Here is an 18,131-nt window from a genome sequence, read left to right as displayed (position 1 = left end):
TAAGATCTACTCCCTCCATTCCAAAATAGATGACTCAACTTTGCACTAACTTTAGTACAAGGTTAGTATAAAGTTGGGTCATCTATTTTGGAACAGAGGGAGTATGATTGTCTGGCTGGTATCTTCCATGTCATGAGACTTCATGCCATCTTGGTAGTCAAATAGCTTGGATACATCATCCACAAGCTGGGTGTACTGACTGGCCAGCTGGCCATTCTCCTTCTTAAGCTTGGCCAAATCTCTCTCATGAGCCTGGTTTCCCATCACCTTGCCACAATTCTGCTCATGGTACCTGTCCCACAACTTTGTTACGCACTTCTAGAGTATCCCGGACCAAGGGCCATCAACTCAACCCATAACCCCACAGTTAGCACCCCACTGCAAATGCAAGATACAAATTAGAACACAATCTAGGTAAGCACTACCTAAATGCAAATTTAGATGCCACATTTACACTAATCTCTACAGAAAAGCCACTACCAAACTGCAAACCAGGAGCAGCAATTAACTGAATATGACTTAGCCTAACAGAACATAATTCAATTACTTAAAAACACTTATTGAAAAGCACAAAGGCACTGACACAAGCATAATTCAGTTAATTTCAATGACATTCAGTTACAGTAACATGGAGTGAAAATCATAATTCAGTTGCAGTGAACTGCAAAGTGAACTAACAGAGTAGCATTAGCATCTAACAAAGGGTGGAAAGCATAATTCAACACTATAACAGATAGAGCAACACTAGCATCATTCATAGAGCAACACGAGAACTATGTCCAATACAGAACTAGGGCTGACACTACCATCATCCACTAATGCACCTTCAGTTCCAGTTATAAACAACCACAAAGTGCTTTGTATCCACTACAAACCTACCACTAATAGAGCAAACATTCAGTTATGGTTAATTTGGTACCGCAGAGTAACATTTAGTTAAATAATCAGGCGCATGCTCATTATCCTTACCTGGGAAACACAGCCTAGGAATCTCCTCCCGGTGTCAATATGCCTTCAAAAGCCACCATCTTGTAGGGCCTCTGCCGGTGCAGGATGCACTTTATCTCGGATTCCACCACAACATCACAGAAACTTGGCTCCATGATTGTGCCAGGTGTTTGCTGCAACCATCACTACAAGATTGGCAATTGAATTGAGCTCAGCGGATGAATACAAGCCCAAGTCACGTAACCCTAACCTTAGCAACGGTCGTCAGGTGGTGCCAGCCGTCTCCCCCAGTGCATATGGCTCAGACATGTGGGTTTGCCTACGGGCCAGACATGTCATAATCTGACTTTAAAACCCCAAAGCGTCACCCAAGGAAAAGTGGTTTTTTAGCAAATGTTAGCACACAAATGGTAGGTTTTAGGACGAAAAAGTGGTAGTTTTCTAGGACACATACCTGTAAATTGGTAGTAATTTTCTATTAAATACTCGAGACGCTTGTCAGCGCCGCAAAGGTCGCCCCCGGGCCGACAAGCACGGATCCGAGCATGCTGGTGGCCCAGAGCGTCCGGAGGAACCACTTGATGGTGGTGACGTAGATGTGGATGAACACCAGCAACAACTCCATCCCCACAGTCCCGACAGCGTAGAGCAGGTCTGCCGCGACCTCCTCGCGCTCCAGTGAGGGCACTAACCGGAGCAGCGGTAAGAGAGAGGGGAGGCGGGTGGAAGCAATATTGGTGCCAGGTGCCTTAAACCGAATGAATATCTCAAGCACTCGAGTAAGCTGTGGACACACATTGAGGACGAAGGGAACGCGCTTCTGTCCTTATGTCATTGGACTGATCATTTCTTTTGGCTTTCTAGGCCATAGATCGGAGTGGGCAGAGATGGAGAGGAGGGAGGCACCTGGGGCGAGGTGGTGGTGCTCAACGGAGGCAGGACGAGGTGGAGGGGATCGCTAGTGCGAGGTCCTGAGCGACGGGGTCGGGGTGAGAGGCAAATTCCAGATGAATGACATGCCTCGGGACAGCATTGGCCTTACACGTTGTATCCATCGTCTGGGATCATGACATGAATTTATGTAGCTGATTCCGTGGCAGCCAAACGAGGTGTTTTTGGAATTGACAAATGAATTCCACGATTCCTATCCCAAATGATGGATGGCCAAACGAGCTTGAGCATTCCTTTGGAAGGGGGTTGACGGTTGAGGATTACAAGGGTGGCCATTGCTTGCTTAACTGGCGAAAGGTTTGTAGGCCAAAGCACTTAATGGTCTAAGCATCAAAGATGTTGCTGATTTCATCACGGCTCTCGGGATTAAATGGCTCTTCCTCGTCCGTGGCATCATTTCGACCGCTCTGGTCACTCTGTTCATCAACCTCTGGATTCTAGTCAGGGAAGTGAAGCTTTCCCCTCGCGCTAAGGACCGTATTATGGCCTGATCGTTACCCATTCCTGTCAGCATTTTTTCGGAAAAAGGAGATTGTAGTGCAGAAAAGCAATCCATACAATTCTTGGCGACAGCAGTTTTTTGAACTAAAAGACCAGTAGTATAGACAAAAGTTCCTATGAAATAGGATCCTACAAAATTTCCATCGGACAAGGCCGCATCTCAACTAGCGAGGCGAGATTACATGCTAGGCACACGAGCGGCTAGACTCCAAAGGACTGGAAACCCGTGGCTCTGTTCAGAAGAATGCCAGAGACGCAGGTGCATGCGAGGCATGCGAGCTGGTAGACTCCAAAGGACTGGACTAGTTAGTTACATCAGGTGCATGCTAGGCACACGAGAGGCTAGACTCCAAAGGACTGCACTACTTAGTTACATCATATGTACAAGTGTTACCGAACAGAGACGGAGATCAGGACTCTCCCCCAGCCTTTCTACTTCAACAGCCAGACCTTTCTTGTTCTAGAGCCGTCTGTTCCCCATATCTGCAGTCGATCCCCGGTGTTGCTGAATATACATCTGCACATAAAGATGTCAGTTTTTTTTTTCATATCCTCATTGGTACTATTATCGTGAGCGCAAAAATAAACCATTACCAGGATCTCATCCACCGAAGGCCGGTCAGCAGGTTTCAAAGAGGTCATTCTATCATAAAGTTCGCGGTCGCCCTCATAATCACCCTTCCAGCCATCTGGAGGCCCTTTATCTCTCAGTTCCTCAAATGCCAACGCTCTCTCCAATAAAGACCCAAATCGTGTCAGCAGCTCAAAAAACATTACACCGACTGAGTAAATGTCAACCTGCCAAAAGATAACCACGAATATTCAGTGTTTTGCCAAGCATAACGCACAAGTGCAAGAAACCGAATGAGCAGAAACCAACGGCAAGCACGGATGACAACGCAGCAAACAAGGAGGAAGACAGCAGGGAAAAGCACAAAGAAAGGAGTAAAAATGGAAATAAAAGAAAGGTTTCTGCTCATTCGGTTTCTCATGTCACCAAGTGAACGCGCCTGCTTGCCGTTGTCACCAAGCATAACGCACGAACCACAGTGAAGCAAGTCGAAGGCGAGACGGGTGTCTCATGTCACCAAGAAGCAGGGAAAAGCACAAAGAAAGGAGTAAAAATGGAAATAAAAGAAAAGAGAAAGAAGCAAATGGCAAGAAGAAACGACGACGAAAAAGTAGACTTGTCTCCCTCAAAACCAAGCAAACCAACGGCAGCGATCGGAGGAAAGCATGTTAATAGCCGAAGCTCTAGCATGGTGAAACCACAAGTTAGCTACAGAAGTATCCTTTGAGGGCTACGGAACTGTCTTAATGATTTGGTGTTTGACTCAATGTTAACCACGTGGGGCGAAATGTCCTCTGCGCTACTTAAGAGACTGGCGGCTGCTGCACAAGGAGACATTGAAGGTACTGGGTTGCTTTATAGCATATCTGGTAAATATCCTCCGATGACCGCTGGGCCGAACCACGATGATTCACCATGGGTGATGCAAGCAAGCAAGAATCTTGGCCTGACTTCGGCGAGAATGCGCCATCACACAGTGCACCTGGAGGTAGTGGGCTCCTCTGCACCTGTGCTTGTACCATGTCTGCTTTCTAGTTTATGGGGCAAACATATTTCATATTCTCGCAAGTTTTTATGCAGTTTCCTTCTGTTCTGAACTCCAGGCACTTATCCTACACTACTTTCCAGCTGTTTTTAGTTGTAGGACTGGACTCTGTATGGTTTCATTGTGTTGCAATGGAACTGGGAAGAGACTCTCTGGTCTTCTGGAAAAAAATAGCCTTGGGAGTATAAAATGCAATTACTTGCTGCTGCTGTTGTCATGAAATACAAGTCCACTACCGTGCATCTCCGGGACACTGCTTCCTATTGCAAGTCTACTAGCTAGCAACGTGCACAGTGGACGCCCCCAACACCGCTATCACTAGGTGTCCACCAGCCATTCCCAGACCTTGGAGCACCACCTGCACCTACGATTCCAGCAGCACTACCTCCAGGACCTGCAATAGTAGCATCTCCAGCAGCCCACCCACGACTTACGCTTATACTGGCAGTGATGGCAGCCCGGCATGAAGAAGGCCTATGTAACAACTCCACTGAGAAATTCGTGGCTGGCCACTGCTGCAAAAAACACTTCGTCCTGGAGATTGATCCAGGTGCAGACGACAGCAAGGAAGACGTTTCTATGGAGGCTGCAAGGGGCTAACAGCAGTCCTTAGTCCAGTTCGAGGATGAAGTGTCCAAAAAGGGAGAGAGATGTTATGTCGGGACATACCTACTAGGAGCCACAATAAGGCCAGAGTAATGCTACATTCACAGACCATTACGGGGGTTTTACGGGGTCATTTTAACTTGGGGAGGGACCCCACCCACCTGAAATTCTCGCGGTGAGGTGAGGCCGGCAGGGGGCGGATGCAGGCCGAGGCGAGGCCGGCCCAGACGAAGTCAACGCGCCTGGTTCCTTCAATGTGGGGAAGCAGGGGATCGAGCTCATGCTCGACAGAAGGCAGCGACGGCGCAGGGACGCGGTCAACGCAGGCGGTCGAGGCAGAGGCGATGCAGGTGCGGGAACACCGGATCCAGGCAGCGGCGCGTCCGGCAAGAACCTGGCGACGGCGGCTCCTTGCTGCAGCAACTACAGGGAGAGAGAGAGATGTCAGCCGAGAGGGAGAAGGAGAGGAAAGAGGGAAGGGCGGAGGGGAGCAGAGGGGCGGCCTGGTAGTCGAGGTCGCCGGCAGCAGGTCGAGCCGGGGTTAGAGGAAGGGGCCCATGAACACCCTGTAACTCGTCCGTGCGTCTAGCAATTTCGATAAGGCCACCAAGGAGGTCACGGCTGAAATTAAAGGGGATAAGTATCCTTAGTAGTTTAAATCATAGATATTTTTTTATTCTCAAGTTAGTTATTTCCTAAAGTTTGTTAGTTCAGCTAGGCGTCCAAGTTTGTAAGCTGGCTATATAATGTCTAGCAATATCAATCAATAGACAAGCAGAAAAATAATCGCAATTATCCTTCCAGTTTTTCCCCTGCTCTTGTTGTGTGGCAGCCTCCTTTTCCTGGGCGCCACACCTCAACTGTCCAGGGGAGATCTAACCTATCAGCCTAGCACGTTCATAACACATTACAAAACAAAAGAGAGACTGCCAATATAAAGCCAAAAGGCAACAAAAAAAACAAAGATCCAAAAGAGGAGCTACTGAGGAAACCGGCTGAGACACAGAAAAAACAGACATGCTGTGAAAAGAAACCTAGCAAACGGAACGGGAAAAGATGGCATGTAACAACAAAAGTGGACCCTGGTTGTGTAAATAACCAAGTTGGCAACAACTAATAGAAATCAAACACATACCTTCTCAGTTATCTTCTCATCACTGTCAAGCTCTGGCGCCAAATAACTTTTTGTGCCACAATTAGGCGTACCGCCATATTTTCCAAGCTCGTCTTGGCCACAACAGGCATCTCCAAAGTCTCCAATTCGGACTTCATAATCAGAGCCCAGGAATATGTTATCTGGCTTAAGATCCCGGTGAACAATAAATTCACGATGCAGTGTTTTGACACCTTACTATCTCTTCGAAAAGTTTCCACCTATCCGGAATTGAGGCAAACTTTTCAGGCAAAAGCACGTCCGTCAGTGTGCTGTTTGGAAGTTACACGAAAAGATAAGCAAACAATCAGGCATGAATAAGGCTAAATGATGATGTAATAATGCATGCATTGAGATATAAAATGCAGCTCCCTCCTTCCACCAAAAGCTAACATGTTCATGACACAAGTTCATCCATCTGTGGTTGCATTAGATATACAGCTAGCTAATCTAATTCCACCCTTGTGCACAAACTTATTCAAATTGGCAAGCTTGAGAACATTGCATGACTCCCAGACTTGAGAAGATGGGTGCAGGCCAGTACGACTCCCACTCCCGCGTGCTGCAGATAAAACTCAAGCGCTTTCTTTGTTCTTATGTGATCTAAACTACTGAGCACAAAAATCGTAATGGCCGAACAACTTAATGACGACACAGTTGTGCGTCACTCCATTTTTCTTCCCTGACTGTTGCCCATAAAAGGGCTTGGAGCAGCATAAGTGCAAGGGGGGAAAGACAAAAGCAGAAGGCATCAAGAACACGAGCGCGAGAGCAAGACTCCCAACTCATCATTCGTCAAATCAACGACATTACTGAAAGTGATGCTTAATCATTTAGAACTATTCTCTCAAGTTCCCGAAGAACATCTCTAAATTACACAAATTGAAATAATAGGGGCTGCTGGGTGGTTGGAAATTGTAGTTGAGATGATATCATCTATATATCTGCATCGAGTAGCTTATTGAATGATGCCAGCTGCAACCATTTCGGCTTTCAACATTAGGCAGCATCATCATCTGTCAAGATAGCCTACTTACCACGTCACATGTGAAAACTAGAAGGGGATTAATTTATCGCAGAAGCTAATACTCCCTCCGTTTCTTTATGTAAGGTGTATTATTTTGGACACGGTGACCAAGGCGCACAATTATAGAGGTGTTAGGACAAAAGTGTACCCTTGAAAAATTTGTTAGTGGCAAGTAAATCAGTGAGTCCAGTAAAGTAAGAGATACATGCAATCGAGACAGAGATAGTCTCCTTTTGATACAAGGAGAGATACAGAAAATCAAAAGAGATACTTTCCTCTTTCTGGAGGGATAAAAAGGGAATTATGAGGATTTAGAAGAAATGCACCTTACATTGTGAAATTTTATCAAAAAAGTAGATTAATACACTGGTAGGGGTCGATCAGGCAAATCCTAAAGCTGACCCCCGAACAGCTGATACACCTTATATAAAAGAACGGAGGGAGTAGTTACTTCTTCTAGAGCATATCTCTCAAATATGTACTGGAAAGACTCAGCTAATCCAGGACCTTAAAATTCGAGATGGGATTGAATTGCGATCTTATATGCATGTTGCTGCCTCTGCCTTATATTAACAACGTAGAGCTTCATAACGCACACCAAATTTGAGAACTGTCCTTATTTTCATAGTCTGTACATTATGACAGGGGAATGTTTTGTGTGTACGTGGCAAAAGTATTACGGAGAATGACAATGATTAATCAGTACCATGTGTCAGAACAAGAACATAAGACAAACAAGATTTCCCGCTCGGGTCACACAAATCTGCAATGATATTGCTGAAATCCAAAAAATAAATACTCTGCTTACGTCCTATAATTTGCATAGCCATTAGTGAAGAAAATTTGAAAACTGCCTGGTCAATTAGAACCATCATATTTTCAGCATCTTCACATTAGGCTATATGTATGAATGAGTGAGCATATGCAGTGTAGATGAGTTTTTAATGAACTATGTGTATTTAAGAATCAGGCACAGGTTAAGTCCTATGTCCAAATCGTGTTAGCAGCGCAGGCTCTGGCTACTGACATGAAGCATATGCGTAACTACGTTACTGCTAGATAAAATATGTGTTGAGCTAAAATCATAGTAACAGAATATGAACCTTGCACAGAGCTCTATATGGAGAAACAGATAATCTTCTTGTGGGGGAAGCCTTTTGTGATTCCACGGTTCTATCCAGGCCTAAAAAAAAGTCAGAAAAACCTCGAGAGGAACCGGAGGGAAATTCTTGTAGACATTACCTGAAAAAGCATCATAATGCGCCCATTCCTCAAACTTGAAATGATGTTAACTTCCCTAAATAGAGAAAAATAACTTAGTTTGAAAATATATTTAATAGATTAGGTTTAGAAAATAAAATAATTTTAAATGACCTTGGCTCTTCGAAGCAAGATGCACGCAGAGGGATGCATTTAACAGCACATTTACTACCCGAAATAAGGCACTTAAATTTTTTGCAGTCGCTAGCTTTGCCTATGACAAATAGAAATACAAATATCAATTCATAGACTGACAAACAAAATATTTGTACGAATAGTATTATTAATAACTCTTACCAAGTTTTTTACAAACATGGAAACTGTTGATTGACGGTTTCAAACAAGCTAGAAGATCATCAACAGTTCCAGAAGGAACCTAAGATTTTAAAAACTAATATTAGACTTTTAAACTACAACACAAGCAAATATAGGGTTAAGGGATAATTTATACATACGTTCGTTTCAAAATCGATTGAACTGTTCGCATTTTTGAAAACCTTTAAGAACAACCATTCTTAGTTATAAATACATTACAAAGAGTGTTAAAACAGTACAAAAGCTTAAGCAAAACTTAGTTATGGGCCTACACTGACTGTGGTAAAGGGAGCAGGAATAGGACCATCCATTTTAAGAGAAAACTTGCATAGCTCTTCCAATTCATCACGTTTCAACCAGATTAGGCGGTAGGCTTTTGTTAATTTCCATTGCTTGCCACCTACAAAAAACAGAACATCACGGATCTTTTATGGCTAGATGACTTACTTTTCTCCATTGAGAAGTTGAACCGGTATGGGCCTGGCCCATCTAACTTTGGCCCAAGTGGCCTTTCTAGTTTAAGTATCTAGGAGGGCCCTCTCCTTGTGCAACCTAGCAACTGGCGCTCCTGAACAGCCGCCACAGCAATAGAAGGAGAGGTGAGGTCCTCTCAGTTCAACGAAAAGGTTGCCCATTTTTCCCTTTGACATTGATTACCTTACCTCCGACAGAAAATCAAGTTTCTAATCCATATATGACCAACACGCATTACAACAGAATAAAAGAAACAGCGAACAGAACTCCCTTTCCTTTTTAAGGTAACTAACTGTCTCATACTCTCCAAACCTCCCCTCTCTTTCTATCTCATATTTATATTTAAAATCACTTCTTAACAAGACCTGTACCTGCCGAGAATCTTCATTAAATGGACCAACTATGCATGTGAAGGCAATCCAGATGATCACAACATGTGCAGGTGTATTTCAATTCAACAAGGATGTCTTATGATGCAACCAAACAACCCGACAAGCTTAAATGACTAGATCCAACTACCATGATGCATGTGTCAAACTAATTACACAAGTCACAAATATAAGAAGAGTGACATAAATCCCCCAAAACATTCATATGCAAATCTGCAGACCCTGGACTGTACATGGCTGGTGGGTGCAAAATCTAGCCCTTGCTGCTGGCAGCTGGATAAGGACAGGGGACACTAATTTCTACGGTGCAAGGCCTTGATTTTGCAAGGGTTGATGTGCTGTATTCCCCAAGCAGCAATTTCATTGCTCACAAACTTGCAAGCTGGGAGCCTCATTGGACCTTAAACTACAGGAGCTAATCCAAACATGGTTGTTGGGTGTAAACTCTAGTCCATGGTCTCAATCATTGCTTGAAAACTTAATCTAGACGTGTTAACTCTTTTTGCTGACACTAGTTCCTAGCTTATTCCATTGAGTATTGGAGAAGGTATGGCACTAAATTCAGTACATGCATTAGGTGAATATACTCTATGCCTGGGAACAAACATTTCCCCCGATGAGTGAGAAATTACATATATAGTTATCAGATCATATGATTGAATTTAAAACAAGTCGAGAACTTACTAAAAAATTTAAGCAACAGGTGCTTCTGCGCTGGCCAAATACGAAGCTTAATCAGATCTTGGTCAGTATCCCCATGCTCCTCATCTCCATCCTCCTTGCTGCATTCTGAATCATCACCACTATCATAACCTCCAGAAATTGATCCATCCTCATCCCCATCCTCATCCTCATCCTCATCCTCCCCATCCCCATCCCCATCTTCATCCTCATCCTCCCCATCCCCATCCTCCCCATCCCCATCCTCATCCTCATCCGCATCCTCCCCATCCCCATCCCAGTCCCAGTCCCCAATCCCCGAGTTCTCCTTGCACCCCAGCCCTCCCAAAAATGACATAGCCACCTGTTGATGGGAGGGCCCAGTCATCATCGCTCCAGTTGGATTTCACCATCGCATAGTCGTCAAGGGTCAATGGGAGGGACTGGTCGTCTTCGCTAGAACTGAATTCCGCCGCCGCATAGTAGTCCTCGGCCTTGTCAGCTTCCAGCGCAGGCTCGCCGCCGTGGAATAGCAGCCGCGCGATGTCGATGGTGTGGCCGTCTTGGACCACCGCCAGATACAGAGCGGGCTCACCGGCGAACTCTTGGTCGGGGTCATCAGAGCCGCCCTCCACCCGCCGTTGTTTCCACGCCGCTCGCCCGCCGCGGCCGCAGCGCACGCCGCCACCCCGTCCGCCGCAGCTCCGCCCGGCCCCGGCCCGCCCGCCGTAGCTCCGACCCGTCCCGGCTCCGTCCGCCACCGCCCCGCACGCCGCCGCCGCCGCCCCGCAGCTCCGTCCCGCCCGGCTCCGTCCGCCACCGCCCCTCAGCTCCGCCCTGCCCGGCTCCGTCCGCCACCGCCCCGGCCGCAAGCGGCCGCCGCTCCACCGCTCTCACCGCTCTCCGATGGCGCCGAAGAAGACGCCGAAGGGCAAGTCGGGCTTCTTTGGCGTGAGGCAGAAGCCCTTCGGTAACTTCGGAGTGGAGTTCTCCGACGCCGGGAGGCGTTGGTGGATCGACACGTACCCCTCCGCCCACGAAGGCCGCGTGTGCCTACGACGTGGCGCTGTGGCGTGCTGAGAGGCCTCGGGAGCACCTCAACTTCCCAGAGATCGAGAGTCGGGCGGAAGTGGAGATGCTTGTGCCGCGGAGCATCAAGATGAAGGAGATCCCGACGAAGAGGAAGACGACGAAGAAGCCGTCGGTTGTCGTCAGTGCCGGCGAGACCGACGAGGAGGCGATGGCGAGGTTTGCTTAGGAGCATCCGGAGTACGTCCAGGCCGAGCTGGAGTACTACTGGAAGCGTGAGGCGGAGCAGAAGAAGAAGGGAGCGAAGAAGGAGGACTCGGCAGACTTCTCGGAGGAGGAGGAGGGGTGCAACGACCCGGAGAAGGAGGAGTTCTGGGCGCAGTTCCGCAGCTCCGACGATGAGGAGTAGTTTATCTAGTAGTTTGAATAAGTAGTAGTTGAAGTTCATGTGGAACTATGTTGAATTTGATGTTTGAACTATGTTGAATGAAATAGTAGTTTGTCGTTTTAAGAAATTTACGTCTTCATTTTGGACCATCTATTGAAGTTGCTGTTTTGGACCATCAATTTGGACCATCTGTTGGAGTTGAGCTTTTTTCGGAGCTTCAAAACGCATTTTTTGACGGTCCAAATTTTACATCTTCGGTTTTGGACCGCCAAATTTTGCACCATCTATTGGAGATGCTCTTAACTAATTCAAAACTTAGTACATGAAGTACCCCCTAGCAATCATACGCCAGAACTAATCTAATTCGAAACAGACCGGCCTTGCCATATCATGGGAGGATAGAAGGCGTGATCCACACCGGCCGCGCCGACAACCTACGGTAGTGGTGCCCGAGCGCCTCCATCTTCTTTACGGTGCCATCCTTGATGTAGTACATCCCGACGGCCCGAGCGTCGGACTCGTCGGCCCATAAGTCCTTGGGCTCGCTAAGCGCGGCAAGCCTCGGTTTTGACCCTAAGAACAGCATATCCCGGAGAGAAAAAGAGAGAACACATCGTATAGTTCTCAGCCTTTTTACGTGTTGCTAGGAAGATTCTTAACAGGGAGTTTCTCTTTTACTTCGGTGGTAAATCAATGCAAACATTGCTGGAGGTAGCTCAGTTTACTGTAGCATTTTGGCAAAATGATTTTGCACATGAATAGCTAAAAAACGGTGCACGTACACATCTGCGACGTTTGTAAAATAGTACCCTGCTAGCGATCATACCCAAAAACCTAGCTAATTGGAAACAGATCGACCTTGCTATATCATGGGATAGAAGGCGTGATCCACACCGGTGGTGATGACAATGTACGGTAGTGGTGCTCGAGCGCCTCCATCTTCTTTACCGTGTCATCCTTGAGGCAGTACACCCTGACGGCCCGAGCGTCGGACTCATCAGCCCATAAGTCCTTGGGCTCACCAAGCGCGGCGACCCTCGGTTCGTCGTCAGTGAAGTAGATGCAGCCGGCCTTGATATCGGGGCGCCCACTTGTCGGCACGCACAACGAGTTGTTCACCCCGACGAACAGCGCGACGTCACCAATGTCCCTCGTCTTCTTCCACTGCCCGGCGCCGAGGACATGCACCTTGAAGGAGCACATCCACCTATGCCGGCCGTACAGATCCTTGCCCCTGGTCACCTGGGCGTACTTGAGCACCACCATCAGCCGCCCACCGGGAGCAGTCGCCAGGTACTTGCGATGGCACGACGAGCCACCTTCCTCAATGGTCAGCCTTGGCGTGACAGCCGTGCTTGTGTAACCGCCTGACTCAGTGTCACGTTGCCACGCCTCCACGACGCCGGAGTAGGAGACGGATAGGAACCGGCCGTTGTGGTGGATAGCGTCCTCCACGCCGTCGTGCGACGGCGCCAGCATCCACACAGCGTCCTCCGCTGTGGCGAAGGCCGGGGCGCCGAAATCCGGGCCCAGGATTAGCATGGCCGTACCATAGCTGCCGGGGCGGCGCGGGGAGGCCGGCGAGAGGACAACCTTCCGGTAGAACGACGTGCGCATTTCGTCGGCCGTCAACACGTGCGCCCCGTGCACCAGACGCCTCGAGGAATCACTAATGAACGACGGCCCTAAGGCTGGTCATAGTGGGGAGTAATATATACTAGTGTCATGCATATGACACTAGTCTAAATTACTACTTTCATAGTGCAAAGTAACATATTAGTAGTGTCATAGATGGATTCATTTATTAGCTTGTAGACTCATCCTTTCTCGGGAAGCGCTATGTTACAGTAATATATTATGTTACTCTAAACACCTCTTTCCTCATTAACTACATGCCACATAAGCAAAGTTTTCTTGAAATGCGCTATGTTACTACCTAAGTTACTCCCACTATGACCAGCCTAAGCCGAATCGGATGGCCATGAAGCGCCATATGTTCACAATGAACTCCTCGTAGGGCGTATGGAGGAACACACCCATGGTGGTGATGTCCGGGAGCGTGTGCTGCTCCACTAGTAGAAAAAGGGCCTTTTGTCCCGGTTCTAGAGGGCCTTTAGTCCCGGTTCTGGAACCGGGACTAAAGGGTCATTACTAAAGGTCCCCCCTTTAGTCCCGGTTCTTATACGAACCGGGACTAAAGGCCCTCCACGTGGCTGCTACCTGGAGGTCCACCTTTAGTCCCGGTTGGTAACACCAACCGATACTAAAGGATTTTTTAAATTTTTTTTGAAATATTTTCCGATTTTCAAATTTCTGAATTATTTTAACCTCTAATCTCTAATCACCCCTCATCACTGCTCAATTTAATCTCTAATCACCCCTCATCATTCCAAATCATCTAACTTCCCGAACGGTCACCCATCCTCCCACTCCCCCTGCCTGAGCACACTTAACTTCCGGGTTCTATTCTCCCTCGTTTCCAAGTCTGCACTTGTTGTTGTCCTGACAATAGTAAGATGTCAATCCTATTAACCCTGAGGAGTTTAGCTTGAGCATGAAGTCACACATTTCACTGTTTGAGTTTGAAACTATTGTTCTAAAAAACAATAATTATTTAGTAACACTAATATTTCTTGAATAAGTAGTTTGACCATTGTTTGACCACAGTTTGACCAGATTTGACCAAAATTCAAAAAAATTGAAATAATTATTTAGTAACACTAATATTCTTGAATAATTATTTAGTAACACTAATACTTCTTAAATAAGTAGTTTGACCATAGTTTGACCAGATTTAACGAAAATAAAAAAAACTGAAATTTGAGCATAATTTTTTTTCCTTTTGGAATTTGAGGATTCTAAAAATTTGCAAACAGGCCGTAGGCGATCAAAATCGGATGCGTATTTTCGTGCTGAACATTTTGATATATTATACGTTTTTTTTCTGACATCGTATGCAAAAGTTATAGCCGTTTTACATTTTCCCTACACTTTTTGCAAAACATGTCCAAATTTAAGTTTTTAAATTTTCCTAACTAGTAGATGTGGTAACATAACTACATCTCGAAGGATTTTAACTTTTGAAGTTGTTATCATTTTCTTTTGCTTTTTACAAAACTGAAAAGGCGATACACCGAGAGGGGGGGGGGGGGTAGGATTTAAAAATTGCACCATTAGTACCGGTTCGTGCCACGAACCGGTAATAATGGGCATCTCACCCTTTAGTACCGGTTCGTGGCACCAACCGGGACTAAAGGTCCCATTTGAACTGGGAGTAATGCCTGTACGGTGCCCTCGCCGCTCGAACCGGGACTAATGCTCACATTAGTCCCGGTTCGTAATGCAACCGATATTAATGCTTTTTTCTGGCTGAACCAAAGCCCCTTTTTCTACTAGTGCTCGCCGGTGGCGGGGTTGACGAGGTAGATCTGGCCTTGGTCGTCGGCCGTGGCGAGCCATCCACGGGAGGAGCCGAGGACGAGGTGGTCGTCGCGCAGTGCAGGGTACGGTGCACGCACCGTGGCTGCGCGCCGATCGGCGACGGAGTAGAGCGTGGTGGCCGCCGGGTTCTCCTCGTTCTTGCCGGGGAGGAGGAGCCACGGGGCCGACGGCTTGAATACGTCGTCGTCATCGCAGGATGCGGCGAAGGCAATGTGGTCGAGGAATCCCAGGCGATCGTGGATGTCCGCCATCAGCTCTGGTAGGAGGCTAGGCCAGTGTCTGGGAACGTCGGCATCAACCTTGGGGGCGATCGCTTTCCTAGCGGCGGCGGCCTTCTTTCGCCTGGCGGCGGCGCCCTTGCTTCTGCCCATTGGCACGTACTCCTACTCCTACAGATCGATCGGAGGTGGGGACTGATTTGTTTTTAATGAAAAAAGAAATAAAATACACCTCCTACGGACAATGGTAGAGCCATGATGGCCTTCCCTAAAAAAACAATGGTCCGTTTTCTTGTCCTATTAGACATATTTTTGGCCTAAATTTAAGACTGATTTACATCGGTGCGGACACGCAGCGGACACCCGCGCTGTCCTCCTCTGGCCAGCCCGTCTGTGGTACACGCAGACACCTTTCCCCCAAACCCTATATGGCGCGTTAAGTGCCAGTTAGTTCTTTTAGCAAACCATCGCACACCCCCCCTCTTATCTGAGCTGGCTCATTCACCTTTTCTTTTATGTTTTAAAGTGTGAATCGAACTATGTACCTCCAAGTTTTAGTACCAAACGGATGACCAGGTGGTACGGCCAACCTTTTGTGCCTAGGTTGCTTTTTCTTTTTCTTTTCAACGCTAAAAATACACAATCGTTTCCTGTTTGGTTTCGTTTTCATTTTCTTTTTTTTGTTTGCCAGTTTTTCTTCTATTTTTTACTTTTCTACTACTATTTAATTTTTGTTTTCCTTTTCAAAATTTGTGCACTTTCTTTCAACCTGATGAGACCTTTTTAAAAACTGATGAATAATTTTTTAAATTCGTGAATATTTTTTAAAATCAACAAACTTTTACTTCAAAATACATGATTTTTTTAATATTTTGACTTTTTTAAAAAAATTGATGATTATTTTTCAAATTTTAGATTTTTTTTCAAATACGTGAAATTTTTGGGATTTTGGTTTTTTCCTATCTTTCCTTTTCTTGATTTTTCCCTTTTTCTTGTTTTAAATTTTTTATTTTCTTTTTTCACATTTTTGTCATGAACATTTTCTAAAATTCAATAATTTTATGAACATTTTTTAAGTCCGCATTAAACTGTGAAACTTTTTTTTCAAATTCATGAACAATGTTTGGGATCCACGAATATTTTTTAAATTCATGAACATTGTAAAAATCCATTAAGATCTTTTGATTTAACAAAAATTCGGAAATAAGAAAAATTATAGCTGTTTTTTCCTGAGCTTGCACCGGAGGAGTGAAAAAAACGAAGGGAGCAACGGGGCAGGAAGCCGAGCTGAGCAAGCGAGAGCTTCCTGGGCCACCCAGTATATAAGCTATTTTAAGGTTTCAGTGTGGAATAGCAGCTCTGAGTGGGTTCACACAACCAACACGAGTTGTCAAAACGTGTAAAAGACACCACAATCATGCAACGAACAACTCCAGTCTCATCTGAGAATAAATATCGTCTCCAACACCCACAGCCCAACACGATATATGAACAAAAAAAAATCACCGAAACATCATTAAAACCCAAGCTAGCGCAGATAAAACCAAACAAAACAACCGCAATAATCTACTAAAGAAAAAAAGAGTTAATCCCATGAGTGAAAACAACACGGCTGAACAATGCTCCGGGACTGCCGGGGGAGCTGCGATCTAAATACCCGAAAGTAAGTACTACTAGCTAGCTAGTTCCGCGCATCTCCCGTTGATTCTAGCTACTTTCATCAATGCCATTTATAATGCTCCATTATCAGTTTGATTGACATCTATTTCTCGTAAAGTGCTTGTGGCAGGTGTTGGGGAACGTACTAATTTCAAAAAAATTCCTATGCACACGCAAGATCATGGTGATGCATAGCAACGAGAGGGGAGAATGTTGTCCACGTACCCTCGTAGACCGAAAGCGGAAGCGTTAGCACAACGCGGTTGATGTAGTCGTACGTCTTTACGATTCGACCGATCAAGTACCGAACGCACGGCACCTCCGAGTTCAGCACACGTTCAGCCCGATGACATCCGTCGAACTCCGATCCAGCCGAGTGTTGAGGGAGATTTTCGTTAGCACGATGGCGTGGAGACGATGATGATGTTCTACCGATGCAGTGCTTCGCCTAAGCACCGCTACAGTATTATCGAGGTGGACTATGGTGGAGGGGGCACCGCACACGGCTAAAAGATCAAACGATCAATTGTTGTGTCCTTGGGGTGCCCCCTGCCCCCGTATATAAAGGAGCAAGGGGGGGGGGGGGGAGGTGCGGCCGGCCAGGGAGGAGGCGCGCCAGGAGGAGTCCTACTCCCACCGGGAGTAGGACTCCCTCCCTTCCTTGTTGGAATAGGAGAAGGGGGAAAGAGGTGGAGGAGAGGAAGGAAAGGGGGGGGGCGCCTGTAACACCCCGGATGTAACTTTCCATATTTGTAACTCCAACTCTTGCCATTTTCGGCTATGTGTTATGATATTCCCCTCGTGGTCGGGTTTTTGTCTTTCGTTTTGCATTTTATTCATGTCATGTATATCATATCATGTCTTCATGTGCATTGCATTTGCATACGTGTTCGTCGCAGGCATTCGAGCATTTTCTCCGTTGTCCGTTTTGCAATCCGGCGCTCCCACCTCCTCCGGCGCACCCCTCTTGTTTTCTTTTCGTGAGCGGGTGTTGAACGTTCTCGGAATGTACCGAGGCTTGTCAAGTGGCCTTGGTATACCACCGGTAGACCACCGGTCAAGTTTCGTTCCATTTGTAGGTCGTTTGATACTCCAACGGTTAACCGGGTAACAGCAAATGCCTTCTGTGTGTGCAGCAAAACCCCCCTCTCTAAACAGCCCAAAACCCACCAAACTCTCTTCCATGCTCTAGGTCGTTCGATCACGATCATGTGGGCGAAAATCGCACCTCATTTGGACTCTCCTAACTCCCTCTACCTATATATATGCCTCCCCTCCCGAAATAATACGCACATCAAACCCTAGCATTTTTCCCGCCGCCGCCGGACGGATCCCGCAGCCAGTCGCCGCCTGACACGTGGCCCCCGGCCACCGGGCGCGCCCGTGGCCCGCCGGGCCCGTACGCCGCCCCCGCGGGCCCGTCCCCGCCCGCAGCCGCCGAGCGCCCCGCCCGGTCGCTCCCCGTCGCCCGTCGTCCGCTGCACCGCCGCCTCGCC

General features: G+C 46.8%; 1 protein-coding gene across 27 annotated transcripts; it reads right to left on the bottom strand.

Annotated features, from left to right (window-relative positions):
• Positions 1 to 2,517: 2,517 nt before the first annotated feature.
• Positions 2,518 to 10,563, bottom strand: LOC120968279 (uncharacterized). 27 transcript variants are annotated; one of them, XM_073505322.1, is made up of 11 exons: positions 9,925 to 10,563; positions 8,650 to 8,777; positions 8,518 to 8,559; positions 8,360 to 8,438; positions 8,177 to 8,276; positions 8,045 to 8,099; positions 7,906 to 7,985; positions 5,758 to 6,047; positions 4,784 to 5,243; positions 2,995 to 3,198; positions 2,518 to 2,917 (listed from the first exon to the last, which is right to left on the bottom strand). In XM_073505322.1, exons 1-8 carry the CDS (start codon positions 10,289 to 10,291, stop codon positions 5,948 to 5,950), a joined length of 951 nt encoding a protein of 316 aa, XP_073361423.1. In that variant the 5' UTR covers positions 10,292 to 10,563; the 3' UTR covers positions 2,518 to 2,917; positions 2,995 to 3,198; positions 4,784 to 5,243; positions 5,758 to 5,947. The 27 variants fall into 27 exon arrangements, with proteins under 27 accessions (XP_073361423.1, XP_073361431.1, XP_073361430.1 ...); XM_073505330.1 differs by having other exon boundaries at positions 5,758 to 6,016; XM_073505329.1 differs by having other exon boundaries at positions 5,758 to 5,996.
• Positions 10,564 to 18,131: the final 7,568 nt, after the last annotated feature.

The sequence above is a fragment of the Aegilops tauschii genome, chromosome 7 (genome assembly GCF_002575655.3).
Source record: "Aegilops tauschii subsp. strangulata cultivar AL8/78 chromosome 7, Aet v6.0, whole genome shotgun sequence".
Taxonomy (NCBI): domain Eukaryota; kingdom Viridiplantae; phylum Streptophyta; class Magnoliopsida; order Poales; family Poaceae; genus Aegilops; species Aegilops tauschii.
Note: the sequence above shows the minus strand (reverse complement) of the source record. Positions and strands in the feature narration are given on the sequence as shown.

Coding starts and splice junctions, on each gene's coding strand:
- LOC120968279 (XM_073505322.1), bottom strand. CDS start 10,291: ATGATGACTGGGCCCTCCCATCAACAGGTGGCTATGTCATTTTTGGGA. Junction 8,277..8,359: donor CCATGTTTGTAAAAAACTTG/GTAAGAGTTATT, acceptor TATTTGTCATAG/GCAAAGCTAGCGACTGCAAA. Junction 7,986..8,044: donor GCATTATGATGCTTTTTCAG/GTAATGTCTACA, acceptor ACTTTTTTTTAG/GCCTGGATAGAACCGTGGAA.